The 14,374-nt window shown below is 57.3% G+C and overlaps 1 protein-coding gene across 1 annotated transcript in view; it reads left to right on the forward strand.

The window, feature by feature from the left end:
• Positions 1-14,374, forward strand: part of ATAD5 (ATPase family AAA domain containing 5) — a 44,761-nt gene that overhangs the window by 10,806 nt on the left and 19,581 nt on the right. The window contains exons 3-12 of the mRNA XM_072131554.1: positions 2,546-2,633; positions 2,715-2,846; positions 7,318-7,426; positions 7,501-7,561; positions 9,417-9,595; positions 9,672-9,829; positions 9,900-10,047; positions 13,238-13,441; positions 13,528-13,624; positions 14,264-14,343. Of these exons, the coding sequence (XP_071987655.1) occupies positions 2,546-2,633; positions 2,715-2,846; positions 7,318-7,426; positions 7,501-7,561; positions 9,417-9,595; positions 9,672-9,829; positions 9,900-10,047; positions 13,238-13,441; positions 13,528-13,624; positions 14,264-14,343 (1,256 nt within the window). The remainder of the gene's footprint in view (positions 1-2,545; positions 2,634-2,714; positions 2,847-7,317; positions 7,427-7,500; positions 7,562-9,416; positions 9,596-9,671; positions 9,830-9,899; positions 10,048-13,237; positions 13,442-13,527; positions 13,625-14,263; positions 14,344-14,374) is intronic.

Genomic DNA, 14,374 nt, shown 5'->3' on the forward strand with positions numbered 1-14,374 from the left:
TTCCCCAACATGTTCAGGGCACAATCAGTCCGAGGCGCTGCTGCAGCCAAGACGCTGGCCAAAGGTACTGACCCCAACATGTTCAGGGCACAATCAGTCCGAGGAGCTGCTGCAGCCAAGACGCTGGCCAAAGCTACTGACCCCAACATGATCAGGGCACAATCAGTCCCAGGCGCTGCTGCAGCCAAGACGCTGGCCAAAGGTACTGACCCCAACATGTTCAGGGCACAATCAGTCCCAGGCGCTGCTGCAGCCAAGACGCTGGCCAAAGCTACTGACCCCAACATGTTCAGGGCACAATCAGTCCCAGGCGCTGCTGCAGCCAAGACGCTGGCCAAAGCTACTGACCCCAACATGTTCAGGGCACAATCAGTCCGAGGAGCTGCTGCAGCCAAGACGCTGGCCAAAGGTACTGACCCCAACATGTTCAGGGCACAATCAGTCCCAGGCGCTGCTGCAGCCAAGACGCTGGCCAAAGCTACTGACCCCAACATGTTCAGGGCACAATCAGTCCCAGGCGCTGCTGCAGCCAAGACGCTGGCCAAAGCTATTTCCCCAACATGTTCAGGGCACAATCAGTCCGAGGCGCTGCTGCAGCCAAGACGCTGGCCAAAGGTACTGACCCCAACATGTTCAGGGCACAATCAGTCCGAGGAGCTGCTGCAGCCAAGACGCTGGCCAAAGGTACTGACCCCAACATGTTCAGGGCACAATCAGTCCCAGGCGCTGCTGCAGCCAAGACACTGGCCAAAGCTACTGACCCCAACATGATCAGGGCACAATCAGTCCCAGGCGCTGCTGCAGCCAAGACGCTGGCCAAAGCTATTTCCCCAACATGTTCAGGGCACAATCAGTCCGAGGAGCTGCTGCAGCCAAGACGCTGGCCAAAGCTACTGACCCCAACATGTTCAGGGCACAATCAGTCCCAGGCGCTGCTGCAGCCAAGACGCTGGCCAAAGCTATTTCCCCAACATGTTCAGGGCACAATCAGTCCGAGGCGCTGCTGCAGCCAAGACGCTGGCCAAAGGTACTGACCCCAACATGTTCAGGGCACAATCAGTCCGAGGAGCTGCTGCAGCCAAGACGCTGGCCAAAGGTACTGACCCCAACATGTTCAGGGCACAATCAGTCCCAGGCGCTGCTGCAGCCAAGACACTGGCCAAAGCTACTGACCCCAACATGATCAGGGCACAATCAGTCCCAGGCGCTGCTGCAGCCAAGACGCTGGCCAAAGCTACTGACAGCGGCTCGATGTTCATGCAGCCGACATTTGTAAAGCATTATTGGAGACCTTCCGAATGGGAAAGTTGGTGTTAATGAGAGCCCCTAGCAGGTGTGTGCTGGGTGGCTGACCTATTCCCTAGAAGACATGGCGCATGCAGATGACTGCGCTGTGCCTGGTGCCAGCGTGTCCTCTCTGGTGTCAGCCACTTTAGTGACTGCTTCCTTGAAATGGGATAAGTGAATCCTTGATGTTAGGTCTCTTGATGCTTTTAGGTTTATGGATTCTGTGCCCTCAGTCTATGACCATTAACCCTCCCCTGTCCTTAACCTGTTGTAGTTGTACTTGAGTTGTTATCAGACCTGTGGCCTTGCACAGTGGAGTTGTTATTGGATTTGTACCGGAGTTTGTTCTGCAATGAAGTCCAGATACAAGAGCTGTTTGATGAATCGTATGGACTTTTCCTCTCCTCCAGGGTCGCTCGGGGTTTGTGGAGCTCTTACATCATTGTCCTGCTGTGTTCTGATCCGTATCTGGGAATAGTGTTGTGGAATAATCTCTTAGGACTTGTCTATGGATTCTGTAATTCCTCTAATCTGCAGGTTATTTCCTCTACATCTGCTGGAGTTTCCTTATGTGAGTTGTGGCTATCGGTGACTCCATTAGTCTGACCTCTGCTGGGGTCGTGTAGTGACTGACCTCTGTGGGGGTCGTGTAGTGACTGACCTCTGCGGGGGTCGTGTAGTGACTGACCTCTGCGGGGGTCGTGTAGTGACTGACCTCTGCGGGGGTCGTGTAGTGACTGACCTCTGCGGGGGTCGTGTAGTGACTGACCTCTGCGGGGGTCGTGTAGTGACTGACCTCTGCGGGGGTCGTGTAGTGACTGACCTCTGCGGGGGGGTGGTGTAGTGACTGACCTCTGCGGGGGGGTGGTGTAGTGATTGACCTCTGCGGGGGGGGTGGTGTAGTGATTGACCTCTGCGGGGGGTGGTGTAGTGATTGACCTCTGCGGGGGGTGGTGTAGTGATTGACCTCTGCGGGGGGTGGTGTAGTGATTGACCTCTGCGGGGGGTGGTGTAGCGACTGACCTCTGCTGGGGTTGGTGCAGCGATTGACCTCTGCGGGGGGTTGTGTAGCGATTGACCTCTGCGGGGGTTGGTGCAGCGATTGACCTCTGCGGGGGGTGGTGTAGCGACTGACCTCTGCGGGGGTCGTGTAGCGACTAACCTCTGCGGAGGTCGTGTAGCGATTGACCTCTGCGGGGGTCGTGTAGAGTCCGGCCACTTCTCGCTGCTGTTACTATTTGTCTTTTCTTCCTCTTAGAATGAGATTTACTCGGGTGACCAGGAGGGGTAAGTGGCGGCGCTCTGATGATGATGACGATGATGCCTTCGCTGCGGGGTGTAAGAAGGTACGGTGCCGTGTCATGGTGGTGTCGTGGCGGTGCTGGCGCCTCCCTCTGACTGCTCTGACCAGATCTCTTCTCTGTCAGGTGTCTGAAAGCTCCAAGAAGATGAGAAAAGCCAAGCAGCTCCTGGAGAAGGCCAAGGCCATCCAGCAGAACCTGGGGAAAGCCGAGACTCCTCAGAGGAGGTCCAGCCGTCACCAGACCCGGGTCACACAGGTATATCCCACACACAGGGGGAGAGGTCACACGGGTCTATCCCCACACACAGTGGAGAGGTCACACAGGTATATCCCACACACAGGGGAGAGGTCACACAGGTATATCCCCACACACACAGGGGGAGAGGTCACACAGGTATATCCCCACACAGGGGAGAGGTCACACAGGTATATCCAACACACAGGGGGAGAGGTCACACAGGTATATCCCCACACACAGGGGGAGAGGTCACACAGGTATATCCCCACACACAGGGGGAGAGGTCACACAGGTATATCCCCACACACACAGGGGGAGAGGTCACACAGGTATATCCCCACACACAGGGGGAGAGGTCACACGGGTCTATCCCACACACAGGGCGAGAGGTCACACAGGTATATCCCCACACACAGGGGCAGAGGTCACACAGGTCTATCCCCACACACACAGGGGGAGAGGTCACACAGGTATATCCCCACACACAGGGGGAGAGGTCACACGGGTCTATCCCCACACACAGTGGAGAGGTCACACGGGTCTATCCCACACACAGGGGAGAGGTCACACGGGTCTATCCCCACACACAGGGCGAGAGGTCACACGGGTCTATCCCACACACAGGGGAGAGGTCACACGGGTCTATCCCCACACACACAGGGGGAGAGGTCACACGGGTCTATCCCCACACACACACAGGGGGGAGAGGTCACACGGGTCTATCCCCACACACAGGGGGAGAGGTCACACAGGTATATCCCACACGCAGGGCGAGAGGTCACACGGGTCTATCCCACACACAGGGGAGAGGTCACACAGGTATATCCCACACACAGGGGGAGAGGTCACACAGGTATATCCCACACACACACAGGGGGAGAGGTCACACAGGTATATCCCCACACACAGGGGGAGAGGTCACACAGGTATATCCCCACACACACAGGGGGAGAGGTCACACAGGTATATCCCCACACACACAGGGGGAGAGGTCACACAGGTATATCCCCACACACACAGGCGAGAGGTCACACAGGTATATCCCACACACAGGGGGAGAGGTCACACAGGTATATCCCCACACACAGGGGAGAGGTCACACAGGTATATCCCACACACAGGCGAGAGGTCACACAGGTATATCCCACACACACACACAGGGGGAGAGGTCACACAGGTATATCCCACACACAGGGGAGAGGTCACACAGGTATATCCCACACACAGGCGAGAGGTCACACAGGTATATCCCACACACAGGGGGAGAGGTCACACGGGTCTATCCCCACACACAGGGGGAGAGGTCACACGGGTCTATCCCCACACACAGGGGGAGAGGTCACACAGGTATATCCCACACACAGGGGGAGAGGTCACACAGGTATATCCAACACACACAGGGGGAGAGGTCACACAGGTCTATCCCCACACACACAGGGGGAGAGGTCACACAGGTCTATCCCCACACACACAGGGGGAGAGGTCACACAGGTATATCCCACACACACAGGGGGAGAGGTCACACAGGTATATCCCACACACAGGGCGAGAGGTCACACAGGTATATCCCACACACAGGGGGAGAGGTCACACAGGTATATCCAACACACAGGGCGAGAGGTCACACAGGTATATCCCACACACAGGGGGAGAGGTCACACAGGTGTATCCAACACACAGGGCGAGAGGTCACACGGGTCTATCCCCACACACACACAGGGGGAGAGGTCACACAGGTATATCCCACACACAGGGGGAGAGGTCACACAGGTGTATCCAACACACAGGGCGAGTGGTCACACAGGTCTATCCCCACACACACAGGGGGAGAGGTCACACGGGTATATCCCACACACAGGGGGAGAGGTCACACAGGTATATCCCACACACAGGGGAGAGGTCACACAGGTATATCCCACACACAGGGGGAGAGGTCACACAGGTATATCCCACACACAGGGGGAGAGGTCACACAGGTCTATCCCCACACACAGGGGGAGAGGTCACACGGGTCTATCCCCACACACACACAGGGGGGAGAGGTCACATGGGTCTATCCCCACACACACACAGGGGGAGAGGTCACACGGGTCTATCCCACACACAGGGGGAGAGGTCACACGGGTCTATCCCCACACACACAGGGGGAGAGGTCACACAGGTATATCCCACACACAGGGGGAGAGGTCACACAGGTCTATCCCCACACACACAGGGGGAGAGGTCACACAGGTATATCCCACACACACACAGGGGGAGAGGTCACACAGGTATATCCCACACACAGGGGGAGAGGTCACACAGGTCTATCCCCACACGCACAGGGGGAGAGGTCACACAGGTATATCCCACACACACACAGGGGGAGAGGTCACACGGGTCTATCCCACACACAGGGGGAGAGGTCACACGGGTCTATCCCCACACACACAGGGGGAGAGGTCACACAGGTATATCCCACACACACACAGGGGGAGAGGTCACACGGGTCTATCCCCACACGCACAGGGGGAGAGGTCACACAGGTATATCCCACACACACAGGGGGAGAGGTCACACGGGTCTATCCCCACACACAGGGGGAGAGGTCACACAGGTCTATCCCCACACACACACAGGGGGGGAGGTCACACGGGTCTATCCCACACACAGGGGGAGAGGTCACACGGGTCTATCCCCACACACACACAGGGGGAGAGGTCACACAGGTATATCCCACACACACAGGGGGAGAGGTCACACGGGTCTATCCCCACACACAGGGGGAGAGGTCACACGGGTCTATCCCCACACACAGGGGGAGAGGTCACACAGGTCTATCCCCACACGCACACAGGGGGAGAGGTCACACAGGTATATCCCACACACACAGGGGGAGAGGTCACACAGGTATATCCAACACACACAGGGGGAGAGGTCACACAGGTCTATCCCCACACACACAGGGGAGAGGTCACACAGGTATATCCCACACACACACACAGGGGGAGAGGTCACACAGGTATATCCCACACACACAGGGGAGAGGTCACACAGGTATATCCAACACACACACACAGGGGGGAGAGGTCACACAGGTATATCCCACACACACAGGGGGAGAGGTCACACGGGTCTATCCCCACACACAGGGGGAGAGGTCACACAGGTCTATCCCCACACACAGGGGGAGAGGTCACACAGGTATATCCCACACGCAGGGCGAGAGGTCACACAGGTATATCCCACACGCAGGGCGAGAGGTCACACAGGTATATCCCACACGCAGGGCGAGAGGTCACACAGGTATATCCCACACGCAGGGCGAGCGGTCACACAGGTATATCCAACACGCAGGGCGAGAGGTCACACAGGTATATCCCACACACAGGGCGAGAGGTCACACAGGTATATCCAACACGCAGGGCGAGAGGTCACACAGGTCTATCCCACACACAGGGGGAGAGGTCACACGGGTCTATCCCCACACGCACAGGGGGAGAGGTCACACGGGTCTATCCCCACACACAGGGGGAGAGGTCACACGGGTCTATCCCCACACACACACAGGGGGAGAGGTCACACGGGTCTATCCCCACACACACACAGGGGGAGAGGTCACACGGGTCTATCCCCACACACAGGGGGAGAGGTCACACGGGTCTATCCCCACACACACACAGGGGGAGAGGTCACACGGGTCTATCCCCACACACAGGGGAGAGGTCACACAGGTATATCCCACACACACACAGGGGGAGGGGTCACACGGGTCTATCCCCACACACACACAGGGGGGAGAGGTCACACAGGTCTATCCCACACACAGGGGGAGAGGTCACACGGGTCTATCCCCACACACAGGGGGGAGAGGTCACACAGGTCTATCCCCACACACAGGGGGGAGAGGTCACACGGGTCTATCCCCACACACAGGGGGGAGAGGTCACACAGGTATATCCCACACACAGGGGGAGAGGTCACACAGGTCTATCCCCACACGCACAGGGGGAGGGGTCACACGGGTCTATCCCCACACGCACAGGGGGAGGGGTCACACGGGTCTATCCCCACACACAGGGGGAGAGGTCACACAGGTCTATCCCACACACAGGGGGGAGAGGTCACACAGGTCTATCCCCACACACACACACACAGGGGGGAGAGGTCACACAGGTCTATCCCCACACACACACAGGGGGGGAGGTCACACGGGTCTATCCCCACACACGCACAGGGGGAGAGGTCACACATGTATATCCCACACACAGGGGGAGAGGTCACACAGGTCTATCCCCACACACACACAGGGGGGAGAGGTCACATGGGTCTATCCCCACACACACTGGGGGGGGAGAGGTCACAGCAGCCGGGTCACACAGAGTGAGGGGTCAGGTTTGGAAGCTTTGGGGATTCAGATTACAGATCTTCCCTGTGTGATGCGCCAGGGCTGGGTGTAGGGATCATGCAGGGGGTTGTGGGGGTGTGTGACAGCTGTAATGTCCTGCAGGAGCCCATAGTCGTGACCGACACCAAAAGCCAGACAGGAGCCACAAAGAGCACGCATCTGCGCAGCCTGAACGATGTCCTGGGGAAGAAGGTGAAGAAGCCTCCGCCAGGTAAGAGGAGGGCGCAGCCTGGCGCTGGAGGGTCCGCAGTAATCGCTGGACGTCATCACATGTTTATTTCACAGGTAAAACAAAAGAAGTCAAGAAAAAGTTGGATAAAGGAGGAGTCATCACCATTGAGGACGGGTATGTGAGGGTCTCCCCCTGTGTGTGGTGGGGGGTGGCTGGGTGTGTACCTCCTCCACTCTTTGGGTGTGACGGGGGGCCATTGCAGTCCCTCCTGGTGGGGTATGAGCCACGAGTGTCATAACATATTATTGTGTCCTGGTGCCTGCTCCGTAGCTGAGCCCATGTGATCGGGGCAGGAGCCCGGCCCAGTCTGACAGCCGCAGCCACCGTGATCTATCATCACAGTCCATATCTTCTTATATCTGTCATCCATGGCCGCCTTCCTTCTAAACTTCAGTGCCATGAAGGTGTTTCCAGAGCCCCTCCGTGCTGTAGGTTCACTGGCTGTTACACTGTGCAGGAGCCCTTCCCCCTCCCTCTGTGTGAGCCTACAGCAGGTGACGAGCTGAGAACAGTTGGCCATTGTTAGGAGGCTGAAGGACCTGCGATGATGTCACTCTGGTCACATGTCAGGAATGTAACACAAGGCACCGTGTAAACAATCACATCTCTACACAGAGCTTTATGTGTCTGTAGCTAAATATCTGCAGACAGTCCCCAAGTACAAGGAGGCGGGGCAGTGATATGAGGAGACTCGGAGCTGTCAGTCACAATAATGGGGCGTGGCTCACTGCCTGAGAGAGACACCAGGGATGAGGCAGGAAAACTAATTTGCATATCAGAAAATTAAGGTGCAGGGCCCCACTGGCAGCTAATTATAGGTGACATGGGAAGGACTATTAACCCTTTATCTGCAGACATTGTTACACAGGGGGGGGCGGGGGTGACAGGTCCTCTTTAAGAATCTTATCTTAATGCTGCGGTCATAACTGACCTCATTAAAAAAAGAAGAGTCCCTTCTATTCCATCCCAGTCCCACAAAGACCAGATTCTTGCATGTCCTCAGGGTAACAAAGTATCATTCTCTAATTCACTGTTATTAACCAAACCTGTAAAACCTGCCAAAAGTGATGAAAAAGTGTTATGTGCACCAAAATGTTACCTCTGAACCCGCCGCCTAAAAATAAGCCCGAAATATAAAAGTTGTGTCTCCGAAGAGATGGCGAAATTAATGAGATTCTCTCTGTTCGTTTTTCTTCATATAAATGAGGAATCTCCGTAATCGCAGTGATCTGTAGAATAAAGATCATATATTTGTAGGTGAACAGACAAAAAATACAAGAAAGGAAAACAAAATTTTCTTTCCCTCCATACAGACCAACTACAATAAAGGATTTAAAGGGGGGGGGGGTCCTGAATGGGCAGGGCAGCGGGGGGGATTCCCTACATCATGACTGAGCAGGGCAGCGGGGGGATTCCCTACATCATGACTGAGCAGGGCAGCGGGGGGATTCCCTACATCATGACTGAGCAGGGCAGCGGGGGGTAGGCTCCTGAATGGGCAGGGCAGCGGGGGGATTCCCTACATCATGACTGAGCAGGGCAGCGGGGGGATTCCCTACATCATGACTGAGCAGGGCAGCGGGGGGATTCCCTACATCATGACTGAGCAGGGCAGCGGGGGGTAGGCTCCTGAATGGGCAGGGCAGCGGGGGGATTCCCTACATCATGACTGAGCAGGGCAGCGGGGGGTAGGCTCCTAAATGGGCAGGGCAGCGGGGGGATTCCCTACATCATGACTGAGCAGGGCAGTCGGGGTCATGACTGGACCCTGGTACTGAAGTGTGCTGTTTCCCTCTATTTTTGGCTCTCCTATGAGCGTGAGATCCAGGGGTCAGATGTCATATATTCAGGAGGTTTCTGTGGCCTCCCCCTGCGTGGGCTGTGATTAGTGAGGAGGTCAGGTCATTTATGTCTGACCCCCAACCTGTGGTCTCCTAGGTGTGACCCTGTGACCTCTTGTCTGTTTCAGTGCTGAGGGGTCGGAGGGCTCCCAGGACGATGAACAGTTCAGAGCGCGGAGGCAGTTCCTGATGAGCGGTCTGCCCGATTCTCTGAAGAGACAGATCGCCAGGACCAGCGCCATCATGGAGGCGTATTCTGTGTCCGGCTCCTCCTTCCAGGCAGTGGTCCATGTGCAGCAGAGGGATGGTGAGTGCCGCTGTGTGTATGCAGCTTGTATGCCCACCAATGTGTCTCCATGGTTACGTCACTCCTCCTCCTGCAGGTCGTTCCATGTGGAGTTTGGGGGCCCCTTGCTGCCGCCTCCTGTCTGACCTTCCTCCACTTCCCAGCGACCTTCCAGATATTGCACATCACAAGCTGTCTCTGGGTGACTTCTCCTGTGTCAGCTGTAAATCTGGGGAGCAGCCGCCCCGCGCCCCGGTATGTGATGGCCTGATAGTGGGGTCCCAGGTCCTGAGCTGCAGGTCATTGCTTCATGACTCTCTTCTAGGCTCCTGCAAGGAGGATGATCCCCGATGTCACCCGGGAGTGTCTCCTGGAAGAGATCCGCTCATACAATCCACCGTTTCCTGTCAGGAGGTTCTTGAAGCAATTCCTCCGAAAACAGAGCGATTCCCTCCAAGATGCGGACAAGTCAGGTCAGTGCATGGTGTATACTGTATATACCGGTCAGTGCATGGTGTATACTGTATATACGGGGCAGTGCATGGTGTATACTGTATATACCGGGCAGTGCAGGGTGTATGCTGTATATACCGGGCAGTGCAGGGTGTATATATACGGCTCAGTGCATGGTGTATACTGTATATACCGGGCAGTGCATGGTGTATACTGTATATACCGGTCAGTGCATGGTGTATACTGTATATACGGGGCAATGCATGGTGTATACTGTATATACCGGGCAGTGCATGGTGTATATATACGGCTCAGTGCATGGTGTATGCTGTATATACCGGGCAGTGCATGGTGTATACTGTATATACCGGTCAGTGCATGGTGTATACTGTATATACCGGTCAGTGCATGGTGTATACTGTATATACCGGTCAGTGCATGGTGTATACTGTATATACGGGGCAGTGCATGGTGTATACTGTATATACCGGGCAGTGCATGGTGTATATATACGGCTCAGTGCATGGTGTATGCTGTATATACCGGGCAGTGCAGGGTGTATATATACGGCTCAGTGCATGGTGTATACTGTATATACGGCTCAGTGCATGGTGTATACTGTATATACGGCTCAGTGCATGGTGTATGCTGTATATACGGCTCAGTGCATGGTGTATGCTGTATATACGGCTCAGTGCATGGTGTATGCTGTATATACAGCTCAGTGCATGGTGTATGCTGTATATACAGCTCAGTGCATGGTGTATGCTGTATATACAGCTCAGTGCATGGTGTATGCTGTATATACAGCTCAGTGCATGGTGTATACTGTATATACAGCTCAGTGCATGGTGTATACTGTATATACAGCTCAGTGCATGGTGTATACTGTATATACAGCTCAGTGCATGGTGTATACTGTATATACAGCTCAGTGCATGGTGTATACTGTATATACAGCTCAGTGCATGGTGTATACTGTATATACAGCTCAGTGCATGGTGTATACTGTATATACAGCTCAGTGCATGGTGTATACTGTATATACAGCTCAGTGCATGGTGTATACTGTATATACAGCTCAGTGCATGGTGTATACTGTATATACAGCTCAGTGCATGGTGTATACTGTATATACAGCTCAGTGCATGGTGTATACTGTATATACAGCTCAGTGCATGGTGTATACTGTATATACAGCTCAGTGCATGGTGTATACTGTATATACAGCTCAGTGCATGGTGTATACTGTATTTACCGGGCAGTGTATGGTGTATATACCGGGCAGTGCAGGGTGTGTGCTGTGTGTGTACCGGGCAGTGCAGGGTGTGTGCTGTGTGTGTGCCGGGCAGTGCAGGGTGTGTGCTCTGTGTGTGCCGGGCAGTGCAGGGTGTGTGCTCTGTGTGTGCCGGGCAGTGCAGGGTGTGTGCTCTGTGTGTGCCGGGCAGTGCAGGGTGTGTGCTGTGTGTGTACCGGGCAGTGCAGGGTGTGTGCTGTATATACCGGGCAGTGCAGGGTGTATACTGTATATACAGGGCAGTGCAGGGTGTATGCTGTGTGTACCGGGCAGTGCAGGGTGTATGCTGTATATACCGGGCAGTGCAGGGTGTATACTGTATATACAGGGCAGTGCAGGGTGTGTGCTCTGTGTGTGCCGGGCAGTGCAGGGTGTGTGCTCTGTGTGTGCCGGGCAGTGCAGGGTGTGTGCTCTGTGTGTGCCGGGCAGTGCAGGGTGTGTGCTCTGTGTGTGCCGGGCAGTGCAGGGTGTGTGCTCTGTGTGTGCCGGGCAGTGCAGGGTGTGTGCTCTGTGTGTGCCGGGCAGTGCAGGGTGTGTGCTCTGTGTGTGCCGGGCAGTGCAGGGTGTGTGCTGTGTGAGTGCCGGGCAGTGCAGGGTGTGTGCTGTGTGTGTGCCGGGCAGTGCAGGGTGTGTGCTGTGTGTGTGCCGGGCAGTGCAGGGTGTGTGCTGTGTGTGTGCCGGGCAGTGCAGGGTGTGTGCTGTGTGTGCTGTGTGTGTGCCGGGCAGTGCAGGGTGTGTGCTGTGTGTGTGCCGGGCAGTGCAGGGTGTATGCTGTGTGTGTACCGGCCAGTGCACGGTGTGTGCTGTGTGTGTGCCGGGCAGTGCACGGTGTGTGCTGTGTGTGTGCCGGGCAGTGCAGGGTGTGTGCTGTGTGTGTGCCGGGCAGTGCAGGGTGTGTGCTGTGTGTGTGCCGGGCAGTGCAGGGTGTGTGCTGTGTGTGTGCCGGGCAGTGCAGGGTGTGTGCTGTGTGTGTGCCGGGCAGTGCAGGGTGTGTGCTCTGTGTGTGCCGGGCAGTGCAGGGTGTGTGCTCTGTGTGTGCCGGGCAGTGCAGGGTGTGTGCTCTGTGTGTGCCGGGCAGTGCAGGGTGTGTGCTCTGTGTGTGCCGGGCAGTGCAGGGTGTGTGCTCTGTGTGTGCCGGGCAGTGCAGGGTGTGTGCTCTGTGTGTGCCGGGCAGTGCAGGGTGTGTGCTCTGTGTGTGCCGGGCAGTGCAGGGTGTGTGCTGTGTGAGTGCCGGGCAGTGCAGGGTGTGTGCTGTGTGTGTGCCGGGCAGTGCAGGGTGTGTGCTGTGTGTGTGCCGGGCAGTGCAGGGTGTGTGCTGTGTGTGTGCCGGGCAGTGCAGGGTGTGTGCTGTGTGTGCTGTGTGTGTGCCGGGCAGTGCAGGGTGTGTGCTGTGTGTGTGCCGGGCAGTGCAGGGTGTATGCTGTGTGTGTACCGGCCAGTGCAGGGTGTGTGCTGTGTGTGTGCCGGGCAGTGCAGGGTGTGTGCTGTGTGTGTGCCGGGCAGTGCAGGGTGTGTGCTCTGTGTGTGCCGGGCAGTGCAGGGTGTGTGCTGTGTGTGTGCCGGGCAGTGCAGGGTGTGTGCTGTGTGTGTGCCGGGCAGTGCAGGGTGTGTGCTGTGTGTGTGCCGGGCAGTGCAGGGTGTGTGCTGTGTGTGTGCCGGGCAGTGCAGGGTGTGTGCTGTGTGTGTGCCGGGCAGTGCAGGGTGTGTGCTGTGTGTGTGCCGGGCAGTGCAGGGTGTGTGCTGTGTGTGTGCCGGGCAGTGCAGGGTGTGTGCTGTGTGTGTGCCGGGCAGTGCAGGGTGTGTGCTGTGTGTGTGCCGGGCAGTGCAGGGTGTGTGCTGTGTGTGTGCCGGGCAGTGCAGGGTGTGTGCTGTGTGTGTATATAATGTATACATGTGTCTATATCTCCCAACAGCTGTGCAGGAACCCAACAAGAAGCTAAAACCTGCGGCTGAAGACTCTGGTGCGCAGGAGGTGGGGAACGGCACAAAACGCAAGCGCAGGGAATCCCCCGGTGCAAAGTGCAAGAGGAGGAAGCCTGGAGCCGAGGAGGCACAGAGCCGAGACCCCGAGCCAGATGTGGTAGTGATAGACGAGGAGAGGAGCCCGCCAGCAGAGGGTAGGTACCTCACATACATGGAGCCCGGCACTAGAGGGCGCTGTGTACATACCTGCAGGTGACCTCGTATTTTCTCTCCCGTGTAGATGCGCTGGATGAAGACGTCCTGTGGACAGAGAAGTATCAGCCTCACAGCTCTGATGAGTTAATAGGAAACTCGTTGGCCGTCCGTCGGCTCCACAGGTGAGTCCTGGGGGTCACGCCTGCCCCTGACCCGGGGGTCACGCCTACCCCTGACCCGGGGGTCACGCCTGCCCCTGACCCGGGGGTCACGCCTGCCCCTGACCCGGGGGTCACGCCTGCCCCTGACCCGGGGGTCACGCCTGCCCCTGACCCGGGGGTCACGCCTGCCCCTGACCCGGGGGTCACGCCTGCCCCTGACCCGGGGGTCACGCCTGCCCCTGACCCGGGGGTCACGCCTGCCCCTGACCCGGGGGTCACGCCTGCCCCTGACCCGGGGGTCACGCCTGCCCCTGACCCGGGGGTCACGCCTGCCCCTGACCCGGGGGTCACGCCTGCCCCTGACCCGGGGGTCACGCCTGCCCCTGACCCGGGGGTCACGCCTGCCCCTGACCCGGGGGTCACGCCTGCCCCTGACCCGGGGGTCACGCCTGCCCCTGACCCGGGGGTCACGCCTGCCCCTGACCCGGGGGTCACGCCTGCCCCTGACCCGGGGGTCACGCCTGCCCCTGACCCGGGGGTCACGCCTGCCCCTGACCCGGGGGTCACGCCTGCCCCTGACCCGGGGGTCACGCCTGCCCCTGACCCGGGGGTCACGCCTGCCCCTGACCCGGGGGTCACGCCTGCCCCTTCTATTTACAGCTGGCTGAAGGAATGGAAGATGAGAGCAGAGAAGGAGGAAAAGAGAAGTCAGATGCAGAAGACTGTGAAGGAGAAGGATGGTAAATTGCGGCCTCTGGGGTGGTCCCTGAC

The sequence above is a fragment of the Engystomops pustulosus genome, unplaced genomic scaffold, assembly GCF_040894005.1.
Source record: "Engystomops pustulosus unplaced genomic scaffold, aEngPut4.maternal MAT_SCAFFOLD_89, whole genome shotgun sequence".
Taxonomy (NCBI): domain Eukaryota; kingdom Metazoa; phylum Chordata; class Amphibia; order Anura; family Leptodactylidae; genus Engystomops; species Engystomops pustulosus.